The 24,254-nt window shown below is 38.9% G+C and overlaps 1 protein-coding gene across 5 annotated transcripts in view; it reads left to right on the top strand.

Moving 5' to 3' along the window:
* The window catches only part of syk (spleen tyrosine kinase), a 29,329-nt gene continuing 5,075 nt past the window's right edge, over positions 1-24,254 (top strand). Inside the window, exons 1-10 of one of the 5 annotated variants that reach the window (XM_026339623.1) lie at positions 1-95; positions 203-264; positions 8,463-8,581; positions 10,034-10,492; positions 11,684-11,844; positions 16,192-16,330; positions 17,638-17,719; positions 18,558-18,613; positions 19,609-19,671; positions 20,918-20,999. In XM_026339623.1, the coding sequence (XP_026195408.1) occupies positions 10,091-10,492; positions 11,684-11,844; positions 16,192-16,330; positions 17,638-17,719; positions 18,558-18,613; positions 19,609-19,671; positions 20,918-20,999 (985 nt within the window). In that variant the 5' untranslated portion in view covers positions 1-95; positions 203-264; positions 8,463-8,581; positions 10,034-10,090. Of the gene's footprint in view, positions 118-202; positions 265-8,459; positions 8,582-10,033; positions 10,493-11,683; positions 11,845-16,191; positions 16,331-17,637; positions 17,720-18,557; positions 18,614-19,608; positions 19,672-20,917; positions 21,000-24,254 lie in introns of all 5 variants that reach the window. The other 4 variants (XM_026339622.1, XM_026339625.1, XM_026339621.1 and 1 more) reach the window with 4 other exon arrangements.

The raw sequence follows: 24,254 nt of genomic DNA, 5'->3' as shown, positions 1-24,254 counted from the left end.
GGAAGTTGTTGAAATGAGGAAGTTTCGGTGCTCCTACACCTCACAGTGTGTCAATGTACAGACTGACGGTTAACCTGCTCTAGTCTGGATCAACTGTAAGTTATTGACTTGTTTTATGTAAGTTGTAGCTGCACATTTTGAGTTTGTGAAGAGCTGGTTTGATTCAAGATGACCTGTTCACATGTTGTTCTGACTTCTGAAGGACTCAAAGAAACAAAGTAGAAGAGGGTCAAACTCTGGAAGGACTTCAACACACGATACAGAGTAAGTGCAGTATTAATGTTTTAATTATTACTGCTGGTGTTAAAGTAGTTCAACTTTTTGTACAAATTTGAAAGGTCACAGTTCCTTTTTTGCTGGGTTTTATGTCTTACCAAGTATTTTTTTCTTTCACTCTGATGACTTGTTTTTAACCAAACAAGCAAAAATAGCCAAAAGTGGTGAGATCATTCCCTTTGTTTCTGGTGAAGTTAATCATATTTCAGGAGTAATTCTTATGTAAAAATGAATGAACTAGACAACAGCATAGAATGTTTCCAAGATATATTAACTGCTCTATTTGATTTATTTACCTCATCTACTGCTTAGAGTTTGTTAATAAAACTAATACTAGATAGTATTTAGTTTAGCACCTTTCTTCTACCTAATACTCTGTACTTTTACTGTACTTTTTACTCCAACATTTAATGAAAACTTCAGATATTTTGCAGATTAAAATGTAACATTAAAAAACATAGGACAGGTATATAAAATTATATGAAGATATACAATGCATTTCTCCTTTTAATGTTCCAGATAATTTCATTTAAACAATAAAACAAGTATAGTATTTCACAAAAATATAAGAAAAAAAAAACTATTTAGAATGTTGCTTCCTTGCAACCACATTAAATATCTCATTACTCTCAAGACTCTTGTTGCGAGCTTTAAAACTGGACCACGTTGAAAACCATTGAATTATAATCTACCTAACTACATGTAGTTCAAATTGCCTCCACTTCAAGCAGCTACAGCGACAGTATGTACATGTGATGTATAACAATATATCAGCAGGACAGCTTTCTGCACAGCTACTTTAACTTTGATACTTGAGGAATGTTTAGCTGTGTACTATACTTATGCTGTTTTTACTTTTGTTTCATCCTTCTAATGGTTTGTATTACCAGTATTGAAACTAATTATAAATTGCTACTTAGGCACTGTAACTGTATTTGTGTGTCAAGATGGGCGGAGACAACCAGTACTGTATTGGTGGAGTCAGGTTAATGTGTTTTTTAAGTATGTCTTCTTTACCACAACCAGACACACAGCCACTTTATAATCTTGATAAACTGGAGACTTTGACAAAGAGAAAAGCAGAGATGAACTCTTTCTGTAGAGCTATCTCTCTCTCTGTAGAGCTTTCAATAACATCAAATAATCTTCTTCAGCAGATGAAGTTATGAGTGTTAATTGTTTGCACTTTTTGTTTAACATCTAACTATTATTTCAGCTATAACAATATGTGGTACCTCTATCATCATCAAAGCTCAAAAATGTAAATACAAAAAAACTAATCAATCTTAGGGGAAAAAGGAGATCACTTAAATGGATGGACGAAGTGAAATGTTCAATATCACCTTTTTAGAGCATGTTATGCAGTCACTGAGTCATGAAGTACGGTAAACACAAGGGGAACAGTTCTGCATCATCAAGCATTTGACAGGAACTTCTTGGTTATTTGGAGGTATACAAAATGAAAGCAGTATCGTCCAATATGATGAAACTGAATTTGGTGTTCAAAATGAGTTAACACCATAAAAAAGAGGAACTGCCTCAACTCTATTTTTTTCTGGTCAACAAGCTATAATGGAGTTCATCCACATATTTCTCACATTGTGAAAGCACTTTAAATTTAATTCAAAGTTTAATATAGGTATTTTAGTCATATTTGCAAAAATACCAGAACAAAAAGGAAATAATACAATTCATTTGTAAGTGTGTCTTGACCTTTTAATTTTACAAGAGCGACCCTTAAATTTAGGAAAACTATGTTTCACAAGTACAAAGCCCCCTTTTGAACTTAAAAAGATAATAATAATATTACAGCATTCAAAACCACACCACTGTGTGTCATTCAACATACTAACTCTGTGTTTTGGATTTTTCACATACAGTTCAAAAAGCATATTGTTGGCAGCAGAGGCAGCCAGATTAACTTACAACCAAGCCATGAAACAAGATGGATGTTTCTCTTGTTTGCAAAACAAATACCTTTCTGAGATTCATACATCCAATATCTTAACTTCTTGTCCTCCTAAGGACGGGACCTATCCCAGCTGTTATTGGGCGAGAGGCAGGGTACACCATGGACAATCTATTATGGGGTCTATATACAGAGACAGACAACTATTCACACTCACATTCATACCCAAATTAGAGTGACCAATTAACAAGTATGTCTTTGGATGGTGGGAGGAAGCAGGAGTATCTGGCAGAAACCTAAGCAGACACAGGGCAGGCTGTGAGGCATAAGTGCTAACAACAGAGCTGGCCATTTTCTGAGATAGTGTATTTATGTTAGTATTGTGTTTGCTGAAACAATCATATGAAGATGACATCATAGCAACATTATAAAATACAATTCATGGAAATCAATGACATGTCAATGTTAGTGCACTGACTCAGTATTTTCCATGTCATAATGTGGCTTTGATTACAACGTGATTGTTATGTTAATTCAACAACACCAAGACTCCAAAATGTCTGGAAGTTGGGTCGTGGCAACTGAACTTTGTTCTTGTTAGGTTTAAATGTTTCACTGCTCATCTATCAGTGATGACCTGGTTATCACAGATGAAGCTACTTGGATCAGTATCTTGTTGTTGTTTTTTTGTTGCCTGCTGTTCTTTTATCTCTCCTCTTTCCACTCACCCCAACCGGTCGAGGCAGATGGCTGCCCACCATGAGCGAGGTTCTGCTGGAGGTCCCTTCCTCTAAAGGGAGTTCTTCCTCTCCACTGTTGCCTAAAGTTTGCTCAAATGGGATTGTTGAGTTTACTATAGATTTTTTTTATACAATCATACTCTGTAAGGCCCTAAACCTTACACTGTAAAGTGCCTTAAGATAACTTCTGTTGTGATTTGGCACAATACAAATAAAATTGAATTGAATTGAGTAGCTTTATCCAGGAAGTCTAGTTTATGTGACTCAACTTCCAGATCACTTCACCTGAATGACTGAGAATCTTCATAGACATAAGACTTCAGAATACATAGATTAGGGTTTAAACAATTAATAGACATAAATAGGAAATTAATGAAGAGAGCCACTGCTATATTTCAGTTTTTCAACTTCAGTAACTACATGCAACATTAGCAGACTCTGGACTGGCTCTGTTAACCCTTTATAGGACTCTGGACCGGCTCTGTTACTGTGAAATAGGATTACTCTGTGTATGACTCTGGACTGGCTTTGTTAACCCTGTGTATGACTCTGGACTGGCTCTGTTTACCATGAGTATGACGCTGGAAGGGCTCTGTTACTCTGTAATATTAGATTGTGGACTTCTGGAATATTGACGGCTCACCACGATTATTGCTCCAAGAGACCTTCATTCCTAACTGCTCAATCTCACCTCTACTAAGCTATCATCTCATTCAGTGCTTGTGTTACGGTTCTCCTGCCGTATGCATTACTGAAAGCACATGTTCCAGTGCATGGGGGCTGCCATCTTGGGGAAGTGACATCACTCACCTCTGACCTTCTTGTTGTTTGTTCCACGGTCATCTTTGTAGTCCAGGTGTCACTCTGCTTATCCTCCACCTATCTGTGAGTACAAGTATTGCTAACCTGAACCCTGAATCGTTCCCCTACTTCTAGCCCACTCACAGAAATCAAACTCCATCTTCAGGACAAGATCATCACCATCCCTGCCTTTATTGATTCTGGAGAAGATGCAGTTGCATTGATTTTCACCTAGCAGATAATCTCCGTTGCCATTTCATGCCGTGCCTGAGTCCGTACAGATTAGAGCACTTGACGACCATATTATTCCCCATTCATTACAGCATTGGGGACCATGAGCTCCTGTCAGTGGCAAGATTCCATTGGTTGAAGGGGGTGAGCAACCCTTTCTAATTTAGACTTACCACAAGAATCTGAAATACCTTAAGACAGCTAAGAGGTTGAAATCTCGCCAAGCCAGGTGGGCCCTGTTTTTTATATGGTTCAATTTCTTTGTCTTACCAGCTTGGTTCTTTGGAATCAGAAGAATAACCAGATTTCATTCTGCCTCCTGCTGTTCATCTTTAGGTCACCCTTTTGAACAATGAGAAGGAGGTACTGAAAGCTCATGCTCACTCTCCTTTATCCTGCCCACCATACAAGTTGTACATTCCAGATCATCTCCAGTCCAAGGTGCTGGATTGGTACTACTCCTCTTGTCTTTTGTGCTATCCTGCATGAAATCAACCCGCGATGTGGCATTTTTGGTGGCCTTTCTCTCCACTGACACAACATTTGTGTCTGCCTGTCCTGTTTGTGTCTGGCCAAAACCTCCCACAGGGCTCCAGCTGGTTTCCTTCAACCTCTCCCTGTTCCCTGTCATCCTTGGTCATACATCTTCTTGGATTTTGTCACTGGTCTCCTACCGTCCAACTGCCACACTACTGTACTCACAGTTGTGGACAGTCATTCCAAGATGGCACATTTCATCTCTTTATCCTACCTTCAGCCAAGGAGACCCCAATTTATGGCTCATTTCTGGATCGAGATCTGTCTCGTGCTTGGTATCGTGGGGGCCTCATCTGGTTTACACTCCTAATACAACAACCAGACAAAGTACTTAATCGGGAACTGGAAACTGGCTTCTGTGCTCCTGTGCTCCTGGGACCCATCATCTTAGTCTAGGAATATGGTTTAAGACGAGTATGCTCACAACTCCCTGCCTTTTTCCACCACGGGGTCGACTTCTTTTCAGGTGGTGTATAGCTGCCAACTGCCGCTGTTTCGAGCTCTGGAACAGGACTCATCAGTTCCGTCAGCGTGAGCCTCCGTTTGCAGGTGTCATCTGGCTTGGAGAACCACAAGTTGGCTCCTTGCTTTATCGTAACCTTTCCTATCGCCAAGGTTGTCAATCCTGTAGCTGTCCGCCTGTGTTCAGAGATCGTGGCTTTGTTAACCCTGTGTAGGACTCTGGACTAGCTCTTTTACTAGCACCTGCACTAGCACACTGGCTGAGCGTGCATGTCACAAACCTAGAATCCGACTCCATTGCCGAGGAGACAGAGTTAGATCGAGTCTGGCTGGATCTTGGGTAATGTTATATAGGAGTACTCACTTAAGTCTTGGTGAGCGGTGGCCGGGAGGAGCGAACCAGATAGGAGACCGAGGAGTTGTAGACTATTGAGTGGTGAACTGTAAGTGGTGGTGGCTTGTAGCGGTACCGGTGGATAAGGTGGAGCTTCCAAGATGGCTGACAGCAGAATGAAGCACATGTAAACTGGACGCAGAGGAGGAATGATATGGTCTGGAGAATAAGCTATGTTGCATAAGCACAATGGGTTAGTGAAAACACACAGTAACAGTTGACAGTTCTCCAGAAATCCCAGGGGCAGAATGAGAAACAATTCCAGGGTCATACACAGCAGTCCAAGCACTTGTGTCCGTAAAGCTGAAGTAGAGGTCTAAACAACAATCCAGGTCAACACAGATAGGCTATACTGAGAACAGAAATCCAAAAGGCTGATAGCAATGTCAGGAGACGGTCCAGGTCATACACAGGGAAATCCAACTCAGGGACAGAACAGGGAAGGAGGCAGAGGGGAGCAGGAACAGGTCAGGCAGAAAACACTTGTGGTACCGAAGGGATGAGCAAAGGCAGGTTCAGATCAGGCAGGTTCAATATCAAGAAGTCAGTCCGAAAGAATGCTGGATAGTATGTCTTCTCAGATTGACGTGAGACAATCTGAGAGGCAAATGGAGCTGCTTAAATAGGAGAGACACAGGTGTGGATAATGAGTAATCAGAATAGTGAGGCAGGGAGGGGAAAAACCAGGAACAGACAGGCAGGAGAAAGCTGGAATCATGACAGTAGAGTAGAGCAGCCATCTACAAAAGCAAGGTTAAATATCAAAGATCATATTTAAATGATCATGCCAACTTGTAAAATGCTTTTGTCAATTCAAAGCACTATGTAAGCTTACCAATTTTACATTACACTTAAATGATATCAAGGTCTAGAGGACTTGGCTCTAAGTAGAACATCATGTTTCTCATGTACATCGCAATTTGTATCTCAAAACATTTATAAGAAACTATTCAACACTGCATATCTTGACATCTTCCTCATTTATTTTGCTTACCCAGTTCCAGGGGAATTTTCTCTTAAATTATAAAACTAAATCTTTTTACTCAAAAGCAGAATGGGGTTTCATTCACAGAAGAGAAAGGAAAGGTAATTGTGAGGTGTTTTTCTCAGATGAATACATTAATACATGTGATGTTAAGTGAGTAATTCAGTAAAATTAAGAACTGGCTAGTAGAAAATATGCTGTCTAAATAGCCAAAACAAACACTATTAAATATTTGGATCAAACCCTAGACTAAACAAGTTACAAGTTTGAGCAGTGCCTAAACCATCTTGTCAGATTACACAAAGAATGATATTGCTCATTGTAAGTGGTTAGAGTTGTTAATTGTTTGCTGAACAGTTGCATTGTGTCACACAAGGCTTTTGTTTCCAGTGGGTCACAGTAAATGAGTGACACTGGTGTCAGAAAAGTCTAGGAAAGTGTTCTAGAAAAGTCTTTACATCAGTTTATGGTATCAGAAAAAAACCTTTAGGTGGGAGAAATGGACCTCAGATTATGAGATGCCAACGTGTGACTAGACCTGCTTTCTAAAAATGCAGTGCTGATTTGTGCAGTGGTTGTGCCTTGAGTTAGCCCTGTGAGTGGGTCTGCTTAGTGATCAGAACAGACCAGCTTACTGTACAGTTGAAGTGAGAGCTTCCAACAAAAAAAAAATTCATTACTCACACAAGTAGCTTCTTCAGTCTATTCAGGCTAAAACACCTTCAAATGCTTGGATTTGAGACAGCAAGCTAATAATGGTTCACAGTGACAGACCTGTCTTGGGGTGTCTTTGGGCCAGAGTGAAAAAATGTTAGTCTCCTGCAGTTAGTCTCATGTCAGTAAGACGTTCACTTGGATTGTGGGTTCTCTGGGTAGTGAGGACTGGCAGCACAGGACACCATGCCAAATAACAGCACAGTGCACAGCAAAGTTAAATTTTTAGTTTTTAGGCTTTTTTGCAAGGCAATATACAGTAATAGTGTATTTTAATGCAGTACAATATAAAACTGTAAAAGAAGTCACATATAGGTATGCACAATTATTTAAGGATTTTTTAAATACACTTAGGTCTATAAATATTTTGAAAATTACACAATTTTCATCAAATTGGTTCTGTTTTATGTGATATTCAATGTGCATAAATTGCACATCTATAAATTCAAAATACTGGACAGCATTGTTTCCTCCCCACACTCAAAGTTGCCAGGCAGATGACGCAGCATCTACAGGAGCTAACGTGAGACAAGTGAAACATTGAACTTTGACAACGACAACGTCCTACACCATACAGTGGCAAGAAAAAGTATGTGAAGATTTTGGAATTTCATGGTTTTATTAAAATATGAATAATGACACAAAAAAATTCTGATCTTTGATGTCTTTAAAAAAAAACAACCAGAAAAACCCCACACTGTCAGTGAAAAAAGTATGTGAACCCTTTAACACTCTGCACAAGAACCCTAACCCCTAACCCCTAACCCTAACCCTAACCCTGTTGGCATAAGTTAAGAAAATTAGTTTGAGGTGTGGACTACAGCTACTTCAACTTACAAAAACACTCTGCACAAAAAAAATATGCTTATGAGAGAGATGCTTCATCAAAAAGAGCTTTCAGAGCATCTATAATCAAGAATTGTTCTTCTACATAAAGCTGGAAAGGGTTACAAAGTTATGTCAAAGACTATAGAAATTCAACCAGTCTAAAGTTAGGCAAACAATCTCCACATAGATACACATTGGGACTGTGGCTTCTCTACCAAGAAGTGGGCGGCCAGTCAAAGTGACCCCCCACAACAAACACTCATTAATGAGGTAATGAAGCAACCCTGAGTGACAGCAAAAGACTTGAAGGCATCATTGGAACTGGCTAACATATGTGTTCATGAGTCTACTGTAGGTAAAACATTGAACAAGCAGGGTAAGCAGCGGCTGCTTACTAAAAAGGTTGCTTTGTTGCAACCGGGATCTGGCCAGCTTGTTGTGATTAGGGGGAAAATGAATTCCCATTCCCAAATGAATTTGTTTTGTAGAAATCAGTCCTGGAATGGTCTATTCAAAGCTTAAAATGACAGATTGTTGAATCTCAGTGACCCAATCCTTGTTCATAGTTTTTCCTTGCTACAGCAGAGTCACAGCAAAACAGTAGCAGCAGAGTGCAAAGCACGGACAGTGCTCACTTGTTGGATGTATGGATGAACACAGATGTCTCTCTTCTTCCTCCCATCCTCTCAGGACCTGAACACAAGGTGAATTTATTTGTTTTTCCCAGAGTGGTCCTCAGATGAGCAAGGAAACCAGTGTATGTGTCTGTGTACATGCAAAGTTTCGACCGTTTGTGGCTAATTGTTTTGTTTGTTTTAGCTAGAGTTTTTTTCTACTTTAGCGGTAAAACAAATATAAGTGTGTGCACTCGCATGTGTGTAAAACTCTGACTGTTTGGATGTCTGGATTAATTTCAGCACTGAAGCTCAGTGATGGATTGATTCTCACCCGAGTATGATACTTGGGCAAAGTTTGAATCTGTAAGTGTTATAGACACTGAGTGTTTTGTCTTGTTTATTTACTGGGTTAGCTCATTACATGTAGCTCCATTGGCAGCACAGTAATGCTAATGGGGCTAACTTGAACTTCTCTCACACTCCAGAGCAGGATAATTTAACCGATTATAACCATGTCTGATGCTACCACATAATATCCTGCTGTGTCTTTGTAAGTCGTAGCACCTCTGCGTTTTTCCAACTTTGTTCACAAATGTCACAGACACATCAACAAAGAGGGGGTTGAGGTGGCAGCACCTTAAAACTGGTTGTTTTTGAGAGGGTCTGTTTGCACACATTTTCAAATTTGCCGCTTACTATGATCCACACGGCTTCCAGCATGAAAATGGACAGGCATAATTTGGGGTCCTCAGGGACCAGTTTTTTGGGCTCAAAAAAACTATATAATATAAAAACAACCATAATATAGTCGACCCACAATGTGCCGGCCCCTTATGCTCCTGTAGGCAGGTGGGTCCACGTTGCTCTTTCGGGTAAGCCCTGCCAGGTCCCTTGAGCGAGGCCTGATTACTCCAGGTGACATAACATAACACCCGTTTAATTGGGAACCACTCTGGCAAATACAAAGTCAATCCAGCAGCCATGAAGGGTTAAAACTTTGCATGCAGACACGCACATATACTGGTTTGCTTGCTTGTCTGAGGACCACTCCCGAAAAAACTATAATAATAATAAATAAAAGTTTGTTCGGATCTTTAAAGGGATTAGAGAAAGAAGAGAGACTTTTGTGTTTATCGATACAGCCAACAAGTGAACACTGTCCATGCTTTTCACACTTCTGTTTGCAGACTGAGTCTGCTGTAGACAAGTGTTGTCAACAAGTGACAAAAAACAATGACAGTGAATTTTCAGTCAAGGTTGTCTTAAGCTGTGTTTGGACCGAGCCTGAGCAGGGACTGGGTCCCTGAGAGTCGACAATTTGTCATTTCAAGTGCAAAGATTAAATGGACCATTCAGGGACTGGTTTCTGCAAAACCAGAAAATATAAAAAAAGGATGGAGTGCACTTCTAGCATACCTAGTGAGTGTCTACATGCACCAGAGAGTAACATATGTTTGCAAATATTAACAGTGGATTTTGCACAATGTGGGCACTTTATCAGTCTAAACAATTCTAATTTGCTTTTACTTGTGTTTTTAGGTCAGATTCCATCCTGCTGGCTGAACTTTGTGAGGGAGCCATTGACCAAAAAGCAACATGGCTGACACAGTTAATACCCTACCATTCTTCTATGGAAACATTGCCAGAGAGGAGGCAGAGGATTACCTGCGGCAGGCAGGCTTGGGCAACGGCTTGTATCTGCTAAGGCAAAGTCGAAATTACCTGGGGGGCTTTGCACTGTCTGTGTCGCATTCAAACCGTTGTTACCACTACACCATTGAAAGACAAGTCAATGAAACATATGCTATTGCTGGTGGTAAGAGCCACAGGAGCCCTGTGGATGTGATTGACTACCACTCTCAGGAGATGGATGGCCTTGTGTGTCTTCTGAAGAAACCCTGTAACAGGCCCAAAAACATGCAACCGAAGGTGGGCCCATTTGAGGACTTAAAGGAAAAACTGATTCGAGAGTATGTAAAACAGACCTGGAACCTGCAGGTAAGTTTCAACTCTATCGTCTAAGTAATAGAATATTTGCTAGTGTCTTCCTGTAAAATAGTTTATATGTCATTTGTGCCAACATGATATGACCAAAAGTAATGTACTGTAGCGAGGTTGGGGGGATAGTTGTGTCATAAAAGCCATGATTTCCCACAGAAGACTGAGGTTGAGTCCTGTGTGAAGTGACTGGTGACTGTTTGCCTCAACATAACCAAACTGTCCTGGTTTAAATTATTGTAACTACGTGTTTACTATTACTGCTTCTGTTATGAGAAAAGAATGGTAGAACTGCCACCATTATGATGCCATTTTAAGAGATACCTGCGGTCATTTGACGAGATTCTCCTTATGGGTTGTATGTGAGGGTAAGGACAGATGACCATTATGGGCATTTAGCTCAGAGGACTGCAACTTGTTTCACACTGATGAATACTTCCTGTATGAGAAAATGCACAATCATGCAGTTTAATAATTAGCAAAATCTAAGCCTCCAAAAATCTCATACATTGCAATTATCGACTAAAATACCTCATTGTAAACTGGCAAAGGTCATGATGATAATATGGTAAACAGAATATTGTGTACTGTGAATATATTTCATTAAACTGATTTAAAATAAATTTGGTATCATATTTAAAGAATATAAAAATATCATAAACACTAGAATTATTAGGTCATAAAAGTGTGTTTTCTCCTGTGACCAAAGGCAGTATCTCTGTTCATGACTTGCATGACATTTCTGGAACTGAATTTAATTTGTACTTGCTGTAAGATAATATTAACTAAACCACATACATGAACCTTAAGATCTATTTCACTGGTCCCTACATCAAAAGTCTGTTTAATAGTCCTTGTTATTCTGTGTCCTGTGAGTTTCCAGTGTTTCATTAAACACCCAACATGTAGCTACTGGTTAATGAGTTTTTACTGAAAGTCCAAAGGCAAAACTACTTTGTGAGTGAGTTCAAAGATATATGTGTAATTGTTCACAAGCATCAGTCACCCCCTCCACTTTTGTGGTTTGTTCAGTATATGCTGCTCTTCTTCACACAGTCCCCACAGTTTGTGTGCTCAGTTGCATGCCCTATATGTAGTTACACATAGTGCATGCAGTATAATTAAATAATCACATATCTGACTTGGCCTATATATTTTAAGTGTGAGCTCATAGATCATGCATGTGTGCAGGGGGCGGCTCTAGAACAGGCCATCATCAGCCAGAGGCCTCAGCTGGAGAAGCTTATTGCCACCACTGCACATGAAAGGATGCCCTGGTTCCATGGACCAATTACGCGAGAAGACTCTGAGCCCAGGCTTCAAAATGGGGCCCGTGTAAATGGGAAATTCCTGTAAGTATTTCTATGTTGGCTGTGTTTACAGTGTGGTGTAAAATTAATTATCAAATTTTGCAAGAATCCTGTAAATTTCTCAAGAGCCCAGATTATCCAGAACATGGCAAAATACCTCCATTTTCCTTATTTAATATAGATTGTCTTTTATGACCCAGGTTGGAAAAAATCCAACATCCAATCCAAAATTCTGTCTTTATATCTAAAACAAGCTCCCAAAAACCTACCTTAAAGGTTCATTTTTAGGCAATCTTCTTGCTTTCAAAGTCATATTCTCAGGCAGGTTCTCCCTCTCCCATCAAATTTTACCAATTCAAATAGTAGGGACTTTTTACCTTAGCTGAACCAACATGAACTATTCCACTTCCCATCCAGAGGGTTGCATGGCTGCTGGAACTGGAGCAGGGAACACTGTGATCCTAGACATGTTAAAATTATGCTAAACAAAATGTATCTGCACCCTGCCAATAGTCTCACAATCCTTGTTATTCTGGCTTCAGTCATAGTGACATTATATGTCCACAGTAATGTACTGTACCAAATTGCTGCCAAGTCTCCAGAACAGCAACTGCTAATGTCAAGGAATTAATAAATTCTATCTTGTCAATGCTGTTAAAAATTAAGAATATACAGTATTTCGCCAGCTATCTATGATCTCACGTTGCCCCTTTATAGTGCAGAAACTTAACATGCACTTGAACCTTCTCATAACTAAACTGAACTTTGAAGAACCTATTGGGGCTTTGATACAGACTCTTCCTGAATTCTTACTGTATAGTACAAACCAAGATATTCAAGATCATTCAAAATTACAAACTCACATTTAGGTCCAAAAATTAATGTAGGAAACAGTCAAAGCAAATTCCACAAAAATGGATGTTAGAATAAGAAACAGCTTTGAGCAAGCATTTGCCTAAAGCTTGCTCAAATGGGATTGTTGGGTTTTCTCTATAATTTTTTGTATAAATATTTTCTGTAAGGTCTTAAACCTTACACTGTAAAGTGCCTTGAGATAACTTCTGTTGTAAATTGGCGCTATACAAATAAAAAAAAACTGAAGGAAAAATTGTACTAGTTTGCTCTTGCTAAGGGGTAGCTGATAGGTTCTCTGCAGTCACACGGTATCACATTATTAATGATACAGTGATTTACTCTAGTGACTCACAGGTGTTTAGACACTGAAGAGGACACTTAGAATTTACATGTGGGCAACATGTGTTTTTGTCTCTCTTGTGAAGTACTTTGTAACATATGTTTAGAAAAGTGCTCTATAAATAAATTATTATTATTATTAATTCAATACAATTTAATTATATTTGTATAGCGCCAAAAACAAAAGTAATCTCAAGGCACTTTACAGTGTAAGGTTTGAGACCTTGACTAGTATAATTGAATAAAAATATTTTTTAAATTTTTTATTACATTTCTATTTTATTTAAGAATTAAAACTATTTCATGTATATTCCCTCTGTGCTTTTTGATTTCATAATTGTGTGGCACAAACGTCATGTGCATCTGCACTGTGATAGTTTGATGTAAAATAATATTAGTACGAATTGAAATGGTATAGTAGAGTCCAACAGAACTACAGCAGTACAGAATTGTTATTATGAGTATATTAAATAAACTTAAATATTAAATATTTAAAAAGATCTTTAGCTTTGTTACACTTAAACGAAGTTAGCGTTAGAGTTAGAGTATTTATAGAAGCTGAGCAACACAAGCACACACACATGCACACAGTGGTTTCCGCTCTGGCAGTTTGCAAAGGACTTCCTGAAGTAGCCAAACAAGAGGAAGAAAGACAGCGGGGCAAAATGTGACTGTTATGTCCCTTTTCTCATGAAATGTCTTGAAGGAACCATTTTTCCACTGAAACAGACTGATGTTAACTTTATAACTTTAAATGACTTTAAACTCATTTTTATGAGAGTATTTTGTTTGGCTTTTTTATGTTTTATGAATATAACCAGGATCAGAGAAAAATAAATAAAAAATTAACACACATGACCAGTTACAGTTCAGTTCCTGTAACTGAGCTTGTCTTTATTACTGCAAAATTATTGCAGACTTGTCCTCATAAGCAAATGTTGGTTATAACGTTAATGTTATAATAGTTTTAGGACCTACAAGTAACAGGTAAAACCCTATGTGGTAATAAATTGCTTTTATATGAGTATGTTAAAAATTTATTATTTTAAGGGCTATAGCCAGAATGAATATGTAGCCAGAAAAGGCAGTCCAAATTTCTCCAGTACAACCCAAACCACAAAAACTAGCAAGAAGCCTTGAGCTTATGTGTATGATTTACATGAATAAATTCACTCCCGCTAAATGAAAAATAACATCACATTTTGATGTTAAATTACTGAGGAGTAATACAAAAACAAAACAGAAAGTCAAGAAAACCAGAAGACAATCACAGAACTAACCAGGAACTGTTACAGTGTATGTATTATTATATGTAATTGTGATTATAAAAAGGGACATTTATTTTCATTTGAGAAAGCTTCTATATAAGTATTTCATTAAAACATAACACAAGAAAAAACTTTTTGAACTAAAGGTACCACTTAAAAGGCTCAAGTATTATTATAAAAGGTGCATCCAACACAAAGGAGTGAACCCATAAACCATGAACATTGATAAGCAATATGTAGACAGTGAAGTAACAAAGACGAGAGAGATATATAATGTTCTTCGAAGAAACACTCCAGACACTTCAAGATAAGTTCAGCTTGTCTTGTAACATCAGTGTATTTCCTGTATGGTTTATTCTTGAACTTTGTAGTAATGAGGGATGTGTTCTTTTATGAAATGTTGTTTACTATATGATATTTGTGTAGCATTTGTTGATGGGATCATGGGGAGATTAAAAAGTATTTAATACCATCTGATGCTGTTGGCAAACAGTTGGTAAACATACTCAAACATATTCAGGAAGTACTTACCTAAAATGTTCCCTACTACAAGTAGAAGTACTACGTCAACTTCTTTTAATCAGTTGAAGAGCTAAGTGCATGATCAAAAATTTGTGGCACTCCTTCAAGAAAGGGGTTTCTCTAAGCATCAATCTGACTGAATTACTATATAACTGTCACGACAGGAAGGGTATGCACTGTATTTTTCCATATCATGTCACTGGTACTACAAATCAGTAGTGAAAAAAAGTACTCAGACCTTCTGGATAGAGTCTTGCTTGTACTTAACTCTAGTGATGTATGAATGTGTAAACACCACTATTTATGCAACTAGTGGAGCTATTTGAACTACTTAATATACAGCCCAGAGGTTAATCTATACATCAACATTTATGAGTCGCATGTACTGGTATTTGTATTAAGAATCTACATTGGCAATGTAATAACTAAAGTTGTCAAGTCAATGTAAATGAATGGAAAGTACAATATTTCACTCTAAAAAGTAAAAGTAATATAAAGTGAAAATACTCAAGCTGAGTTCAGGTACTTCAAAATTGTACCTGAATCCAATACTTGACTGCACGTACTTAGTTACTTTCCATCACTGGTGGAAACTGAAACTGTAAGAGTTGTTCAATGAAAAACATTACTCTTGACAATGATGTTTTACCAGCTTTGCTCCCACAGTTAGGTGTGTATAACTACACTAGATCACCACCCAGGGGCTTTATGTGGTAATGCAATCTTGTATCAAAGAAAACTCTTGGGAGAGCTCCTATCTTAGCCTAAGATGTCCTATCTTGGAGTTTTAGCCTAGGAGTGAAGAGCCTAATTGCCTAAAAGAATCTAAGGGGAAACTTCTAGTGGCACGTCTGAGCTGGGGAAGGGACAAAAACATTGACATTGTTGCTGTGGATGACACATTGTTTTACCAGATGGCCAGATGCTTTTCTGTGTGGAGATTACATGTTCTTCCTATGTCTGTGTGGGTTTTCTTACAGTACTACGGCTCCCTCCCACAGTCCAAAGACATGCAGTTAGGTTAAATGGTGAATGGTTGTCTGTCTTTATATGTCAGTTCTGTGTTAGACTGGAGACGTGCACAGAGTGTACTTGCCTCTTTCCCAGAGTCAGCTGGGATAGGCATTAGTCCTTAAGAGGACAAGAAGTTAGGATAATGGATAGATGGATTAAAATACCATCAGTTACAATGTGGTCAGTAACATTATTATCGGCAAATAACACAGCATGATATGTTGCTGATGGGGATATCAAATAGATTTTTTAATTTAAAGGTCTTTTTATGGTATGATCTGTATCTGCAGTGGAGGAAACACTGAGCCAAGCAAATTCCACTATCTTCTATGTTCCTTCCTCCACTCTACTGACTGACTTTTGTCCCATTTTCTTCTTCTTGTGTGTACAGGATTCGACAGAGAGATATGAGTGGATCCTATGCTTTGTGTTTACTACATGAAGGACAAGTCATGCATTACCGCATTGACAGGGACAGGAATGAAAAGCTCTCTATTCCAGATGGCAAGAAGTTTGACACCCTGTGGCAGGTTAACATAGATTTTCTAATTTCCTCTTGCTTTTTTTTATGTTGCACTTTAACTATGACTCTTTGAAGGTTTTTAATTTTCCTTTAAAGTCATTATATTCTTTTAAAAATAAAATGATTATGTATTTCATGGTTGTTTTAATTATATATACTCTATATCCATCATGGACACTGTCTTTAGTTGTGCTGAGTACTGCATGAATGCGCTCTTTAGGCTGTAACCAGACATTCATAAATACTGAGGTTACGTTCATGTTCTGCCAGACAATCCATTCTAAGTTGGGTTTAACTAGCCACCGTAAAAATCATGCTCTCTTGTCTTAAATCTTTTTTCAAATCTTACTTCTTCACTGCAGGTTTTTTATTTGTATTTTATATATTTATGTTCATTATCCTACATTAGGGTCTAAATGCTGTTTCAAAACTGATGATTAAAATGATTTATTTGTTATTGTTTTAATTATTAGTTACATATTGTTCACTATAGAATAAGCACTGTCAACTTAAAACAAAACATATTTGTATAAGGTGGTTATGGTGCAGAAAACCAAACCAGTGTTTGGTGTCTGCACAGGACCCTGTAACCTCCCTGTGATGACTTGGGGAAGCTGCACACAGTCACTGCACCCAGCTGTTTTTCAGTAACCAAGTGTCCCTAAAACCACAAACTGTAATTTTTACATTTCTGTTTGTGTACAGAATAAAGAAAAGTGAACAAACATGTCTTTAGAGCAGCAGAGGTGGTAATAACTTTGGACAGAAACAGGCTAGCCACGATATTTCCCACTGCACTATTTACTCTAAGCTAGGCTTTCCACAACCTGATTTTAGATATACACTTCACACAGCACTGTGATATGGAAATGAATCTGTGAATAAGAATATATGGACACTGTTAATATACAGATCTGTTAATAATTTCTTATGTTGTATGGAAAGAAATATTAAGACTAAGTTCTGATTTATTTTAGATACTTAATTTAGTTTGTTGTGCTTATCATTAGCAATCAGAAAAGACATAGACATAGATAAGACATTCCTTTTTATATTAACTATTGCAGAAGATTATTTGGAAACAAATTAGCAGTTGCATATTTCCCAAAATGTTGAACAATTTCTTTAAAATCTCCACATTCCCAGAATAAAATTGATGACATAACTTCTATTTATAGCCAACAATAACAATAACATCATCAGAGCCCTTTCCTTTACCCTCAGGAAACACTTAAAACAGCCCTAGATACTCTTGTGTAGATACTGATGCAGGCACCTTAATGATGAGTGTTTATATGTGAACTTTCTCCACAGCTTGTGGCGCACTATTCATACAAACCAGATGGCCTGCTGCGAGTGCTAACTGAGCCCTGTCCAAGACCTGATGGAGAAATTGGTAAAAATATATACATTTACGTTACATTTAATCATTTGGAAGATGCTTTTATCCAAAGCAACTTACAAGTGAGGTACAAGGCATGCAAAATATCTAATCTAAGCTCTAGAAATGCTCTAGATAGAACTGTTTCCGTTTCATGATATGAAAGTGCAAGATTTTTTAAGATTTATATTCAGAGAAACTAGTTGTGTAAGAGTTCTGTTTTCAGCAGGTTTTTGAAAATTGGGAATGAAGCTGTAGAGTATGTTGAGGTGAGGGGACCACAAGATATTGTTTGCTGGCAGAGTGCAGTGGATGTGAGGGATTGTATGCCTGGAGTACAGGTGCTGTTAGTTGATGACTTTGGAAGCAAGGTTCAAGGCTTTGAATCTAATGCAGACAGCCACTGGAAGCCAGTGAAGGGATCTGAAGCGTGGTGTTATGTGGGAACTTTTGTCTGATCCAAAATGAGACAAGCTGCTACATTTTGGATCCTCTGGTGGTGTTTGATAGTAAAGGCTTGTATCCCCGTCAATAAGATCAGTAAGACATTGCAGTAGTCAAGATGAAATCTGACAAGAGCCTGTACAATGTGTTGGCCTGCATAGTCAGAGAGGCAGGGTCTGATCTTCCGATCAAAAGGGCAAATCTGCATGTCTTCAAGACAGACCACAGTAGATGTGGTTTGTAAAGCTCAGTTGATTGATCATTATTGACCACCTACAGGTTTCTGGCAGAAAACATAACTAACTGAAATGTGTCTATGCCAAGTCTGTTATTTAAACAAATGTCCGCTGCATGTTAGTAAAGTGTGGTGATATCTTCAAAACAGTTTTGTCACATGCTGTGTTCATAGGACCAATAGGACGCCCACCGCTCCCACGGGACCATCCTGGATTTAGCTCTGCTTTTGTAAGTTCTATATATGGGTATTGTAATTCTTGCATTGATTTGAATATTTTTAAGGTACACTGGCTATATGTAAAATCAAGAAGTCAGGGTATGCATTCCTTTACATGTCTCATATGTTTGATGAAATAAAATGAGAATTCTTCCTGAATAACTGTATAATAATAACACTGACTCATAAATCCTTTATAAATTGATCTTTTATTTTGAAATATTTGGTAATCCTAACTTTGTTTCTGAAATTGATTTGAATGATAAATTTGAAAAGTTGAAACATTAAACTTAAAGGATTGGTCTACCAAGTTACAAAATCTGAAAAACAAAATGTAATTAAAAACATATCTTTTTCTTTACCTTTAGAATTATTTATTTATGCAAATAGTTTTTCATTGTATTTGTCCATTTTGATCTGTTTCTGAAATACGGACTTTAACCTCAACGTAAATTCATAAATCTATGCCCAAAACAAAACTGCACTCAATCCAGCAGTTAATTTAGAGTCTCCTACCATGGCTTAAATAACAATGAAATGGTATTGTCACAACTGTAAAACTGTATAAAACAGCATTGAAGCTGCAAACTTAATGAATGAATCTCTACATGCACACATGTGCACATCCCCAATAGTACTGGGGATACAGACACATCATGGACACAGTAACAGGCTAACCAGGCAGTTTAACACCCCTTCCCACTCATTGACCCTAATGACACACATAATTAATAATTTTAATTTAATAATAATTTTGTATTTAATTCCTAACAAGCACAATATACAGTACAATGAACATAGAAATGTTATATAAGTTTTATAAGTATAGCTCCACTTCCTGTAGTTTGCAGTTGAATGAGTCAGTAAAACGAACCAATGTATGTGCCAAGAGATAAACCTGAGATACATTTTTCCCTGAATCTATTTCTACAGTGATAATCACATGCATGATCATAACTTTACCAGGTCACAAACTGATAACCTCTCTGACATTTTTGGTTTCTAGCAAAGTGCAGCAGGTGGAATTATCTCCAAAATCAAAACTGTTCCCATACCTGGCATAAAAAAGGTGCACTAACACACATACCGCCTTCTCATAGATGTGTTGATGCTTCAGTGTGGATTGCAACTTACTAACTTAACTCAGTCTTCCTTTTGCTCTTGATCCTTTGCTTTATCTCATTACTCCTCCATCCCAGATCACAGTGTCTAGTATCACAGTAGAGCTGACTGCACACACAAGCCTGTTCAATTAACAGTTTGTGTAACATCAAGATAGTAGGCCTACTCGTGATGACAATCATCAACAAACACCATCCAGAGGTTACTCAATGGAGTTACAATCTGAATCACAACTAGCAATTTGTCCTGTTCAGTAGCTGCCTCTTTCTGTCAAGAAATTCATGAAGAATTGGGTCAACATGCTGTGTTCTATTCCACAGACTCATCGTGAAAATATTTTTTGGAATTAACATGCATATTGGGAACAAATTATAGGAAGAATTAAAACTATAGATACAAAGAAAGCTGTTCACACCCATGCATTTATTTGGGGTTTTTGCTATGCTAGTGATGTGAGTTTAACAGTGAGAATCTCAGTCTGTCAGGGTTAGGGTTAGCCCTAACCCTAACCCAGCCTTGTCAGCCTATTATGACCTATTCAGTCAGAAATATGAAATTGTGGTCTGTGGTCTTTGAAGGAGGCAGCTCCTGAAACAAATTCTTCCTTACATCTTTGACCTTTTATTACTTTGTTACCTTGTTTTTCTATCTTTGAAGCTGTTGCATCCCATACCATCCTTTGTTTGTTAAGTTCAACATTTGCAACTTTTAGAAATGCAATTGCTTGAATAATTTTTCAGCGACACAGTCACAGATGGGTTTTGGGTTTGAACAAATTCAGAGCAGACATAATGTCTGGGTCAAAGTTACTGTAACAGCTCATTGCCTTCAAGCTAAGAATTTCAGCAATAAATTAGTTACTATATTCATTCCATAGCCCTTTTTAGGAATGCATGTGACCAAAGATGAGATCTTACTATTGCATGTATACTCACTGGCCACTTCATTAGGTACTGATGAAGCTCTGCCAGCTCTGCACAAGCTGAGCCGTCAGAACTGCTTTTTGCCAACTGCAGACTTTCTCTCATACTTTGACTCAGAAATTATGTCACTTAACTGCAATACATGCTACTGCACATATTATTGCCTGAGTATTGGATAATTGGATTCAGTGAAACCTCTAAAATATGCTTTACATGTTTTCACTCTGTAAGTTTTCTCACATATTGTCTTCTCTGATAAACTGATAACAGAGACAAGGATCTAGACAAACCACAACACATAAACCCAATGTCTATGGAATCACTGTGCCAAGTAATCAAATAGCCGGCAAAGGTAAGGGTCATAGATGTGTAATCATGTTTTGTATTGTATTGTATGAAAGTTGGGTTTTATGTTGTTCTGTATAGCTTTTACTAATTTGATTCTTTACTTTTCTTTCTTATATCAAATAAATATGTTGCATAACTGAAACAGACTTTATAGGTAGTAACAACTAAACGGAGAATCACAGCTTTTGTGGCGGATAACTAAAATATTAGAAGCTGGAGCTAAAATTCTTCTTCTTTCGGCTTTTCCCATCAGGGGTCGCCACAGCGAATCATCCTTTTCCACCTCACTCTATCATGAGCATCTTCTACCCTAACACTAGCCAACCTCATGTCCTCTGTTAATACATCCATATATCTCCTCTTTGGCCGTCCTCTTGCCCTCCTGCCTGGCAGCTCCATCTCCAACATCCTTCTACCAATATAATCAATATCCCTCCATGTCCAAACCATGTCCAAAACCATCTCAGTCTGGCCTCTCTGACTTTGTCGCTAACTCAGACAACGTGAGCCGTCCTTCTGATGTACTCGTTCCTTATTCTGTCCAACCTGATCACTCCTAAGGAGAACCTCAACATCTTCATCTCAGTCTCTTTCTCACTGCTACCGTCTCAAACCCATAGAGCAGAGCTGGTCTCACCACTGTCTTGTACACTTTTCCTTTGAGTCTTGCTGACGCTCTTCTGTCACACACTCCTGACACTTTCCTCCACCCGCTCCAACCTGCCTGCACTTGCCTCTTCACCTCTTTTCCACACTCCACCTCACACTGAACTGTTGACCCTAAGTACTTAAACTCCTGCACCTTCTTCACCTCAGCCCCCTGTAACCTAACGCTTCTACCTTGATCCCTCTCATTCAGACACATGTATTCTGTCTTACTACGACTGACCTTCATGCCTCTTCTTTCCAGAGCAAACCTCCACCTCTCTAGCTGTTCCTCTACCTGCTCTCTGCTCTCACTGCAAATCACAATGTCATCTGCAAACATCATTGTCCAGGGAGATTCCTGTTTGACCTCATCTGTCAGCCTGTCCATCAGCATAGCAAACAAGAAGGACAAGAAGCACATCTCACCACCGTCATACTTCTCTCATAAATGTCCTGAACTACTCTGACGTACTTCTCTGCCACTCCTAACCCTAACCCTAACCCTAACCCAACCTCATACAGTACCACAGCTCCTCCCTCGGCACCCTGTCATACGCCTTCTCTAAATCTACAAAGACACAATGCAGCTCCTTCTGACCATCTCTGTACTTTTCCATCAACATTCTCAAAGCAAAAATGGCATCAGTGGTGCTCTTACGGGGCATTAATCCGTACTGCTGCTCACAAATCTCCACCTTCTTCCTAAGCCTGGCTTCCACTACTCTTTCCCACAGCTTCATTGTGTGGCTCATCAACTTTATTCCTCTGTAGTTGCTGCAGTTCTGCGTGTCACCCCTTGTTCTTAAAGATCGGAACCAGAACACTTCTCCTCCATTCCTCAGGCATCTTCGCACTTTCTAGAATCCTATTGAACAAACTGGTTAGAAACTCCACTGCTGTCTCTCCTAAGCACTTCCACACCTCCACAGGTACGTCATCCGGACCAACAGCCTTTCCACTCTTCATCCTTTTCAGAGCCTTCCTCACCTCATCCTTTCCAATCTCTACTATTTCCTGCTCCACAACATCCACATCTTCCTCCCTTCTTTCCCTGTCATTTTCCTCATTCATCAGATCCTCAAAATACTCCTTCAATCTTTTCTGCACACTCTCCTGGGTTGTTAGCACCTTTCCATCTCTGTCCTTAATCACCCTTACCTGTTGCACATCCTTCCCATCTCTATCTCTTTGTCTGGCTAGCCTGTACAAGTCCTTCTCTCCTTCTTTTGTGTCTAACCTGTCATACATCTCATCGTAAGCTTTCTGTTTGTCCTTTGCCACCTCCCTCTTCACTCTACGCTGCACTTCCTTGTACTCCTGTCTACTTTCCTCAGTCCTTTCTACATCCCACTTCCTTCTAGCCAACCTCTTCCTCTGGACGCATTCCTGTACTTCCTCATTCCACCACCGAGTGTCTTTACCTTCTTTTCTTTTCGTTTCCAAGTCATCTGGAAGCTCATCCTGACCACCCAGAACCTGTCTCAACTTCTGCCTGAATTGCCTGAAGTTTCTTCATTCTTTAGCTTCCACCACTTGGTCTTCTTTTCTGTCTTCCCTCTCTTCTTCTTCCTTACCTCCAGAGTCATCACCTCTGTTGCCCTCACCAACATGCCCATTAAAGTCTGCTCCAACAACAACTCTCTCTCCTCTGGGGATACTCTCTATGACCTCATCAAACTCACTCCAGAATCACTCCTTCTCTTGTCACTCACAGCCAACTTGTGGAGCTTACCCACTGACTACATTCACCATCACCCCTTCAATTTCTAGCTTTAGGCTCATCACCCTGTCCGAGACTCTTTTCACCTCTAGGACATTGTTCACAAACTCCCCCTTCAGGATCACTCCTACCCCGTTTCTCTTCCTATCCACACCATGGTAAAACAGTTTGTATCCTCCTCCAATGCTACGTGCCTTGCTGCCCTTCCACCTTGTCTCCTGCACACACAGGACATCTACCTTCCTTCTCTCTATCATGTCTGCCAGCTCTTTGCCTTTCCCTGTCATTGTGCCAACGTTAAGAGTCCCTATTCTCAAACGTATGCTCCTGCCTTTTCCCTTCTCTCTCTGACCACGAACCCTTCTGCCTCCCCTCTTTCTTCAACCAACAGTAGTCAAATTTCCACCGGCACCCTGTAGGTTAACAGCATCGGTGGTGGTCATTGTTAACCCGGGCCTCGACCGTTCCGGTATGAAACTCTTATTGATGATTCGCATGGTTATTTTGGCAATTTTTACGCCGGATGCCCCTCCTGAAGCAAACCTCTCTATTTATCCGGGCTTGGGACCGGCACAGAAGTCACTGGCTTGCAACCCCTGTGGCTAGATTAAGCTGGAGCTAAAACTAAAATGTAAAAACTGAGGCCACATTAAAGTGCAGAAGAGCAGTCATTACATTTTTTATTTGTAAAGTGCTGATACACTGCATGTCCAAAAAAAAAGAAAAAAAGTCACCACCTGGATTTAACTAAGCAAGTAAGTAAGAGCCTCAAACTGGATAATTACTCCATGTATTAATATGTTTCAGCTTCCAACAAGTTGTTTAACTCCATTTGATGCAGTGAGTAGCAACAACCATGTCAAGGTCATGGAAAAGATGTTAAAAACTGTC

Source organism: Anabas testudineus, chromosome 22 (assembly GCF_900324465.2).
Source record: "Anabas testudineus chromosome 22, fAnaTes1.2, whole genome shotgun sequence".
Taxonomy (NCBI): domain Eukaryota; kingdom Metazoa; phylum Chordata; class Actinopteri; order Anabantiformes; family Anabantidae; genus Anabas; species Anabas testudineus.
Note: the sequence above shows the minus strand (reverse complement) of the source record. Positions and strands in the feature narration are given on the sequence as shown.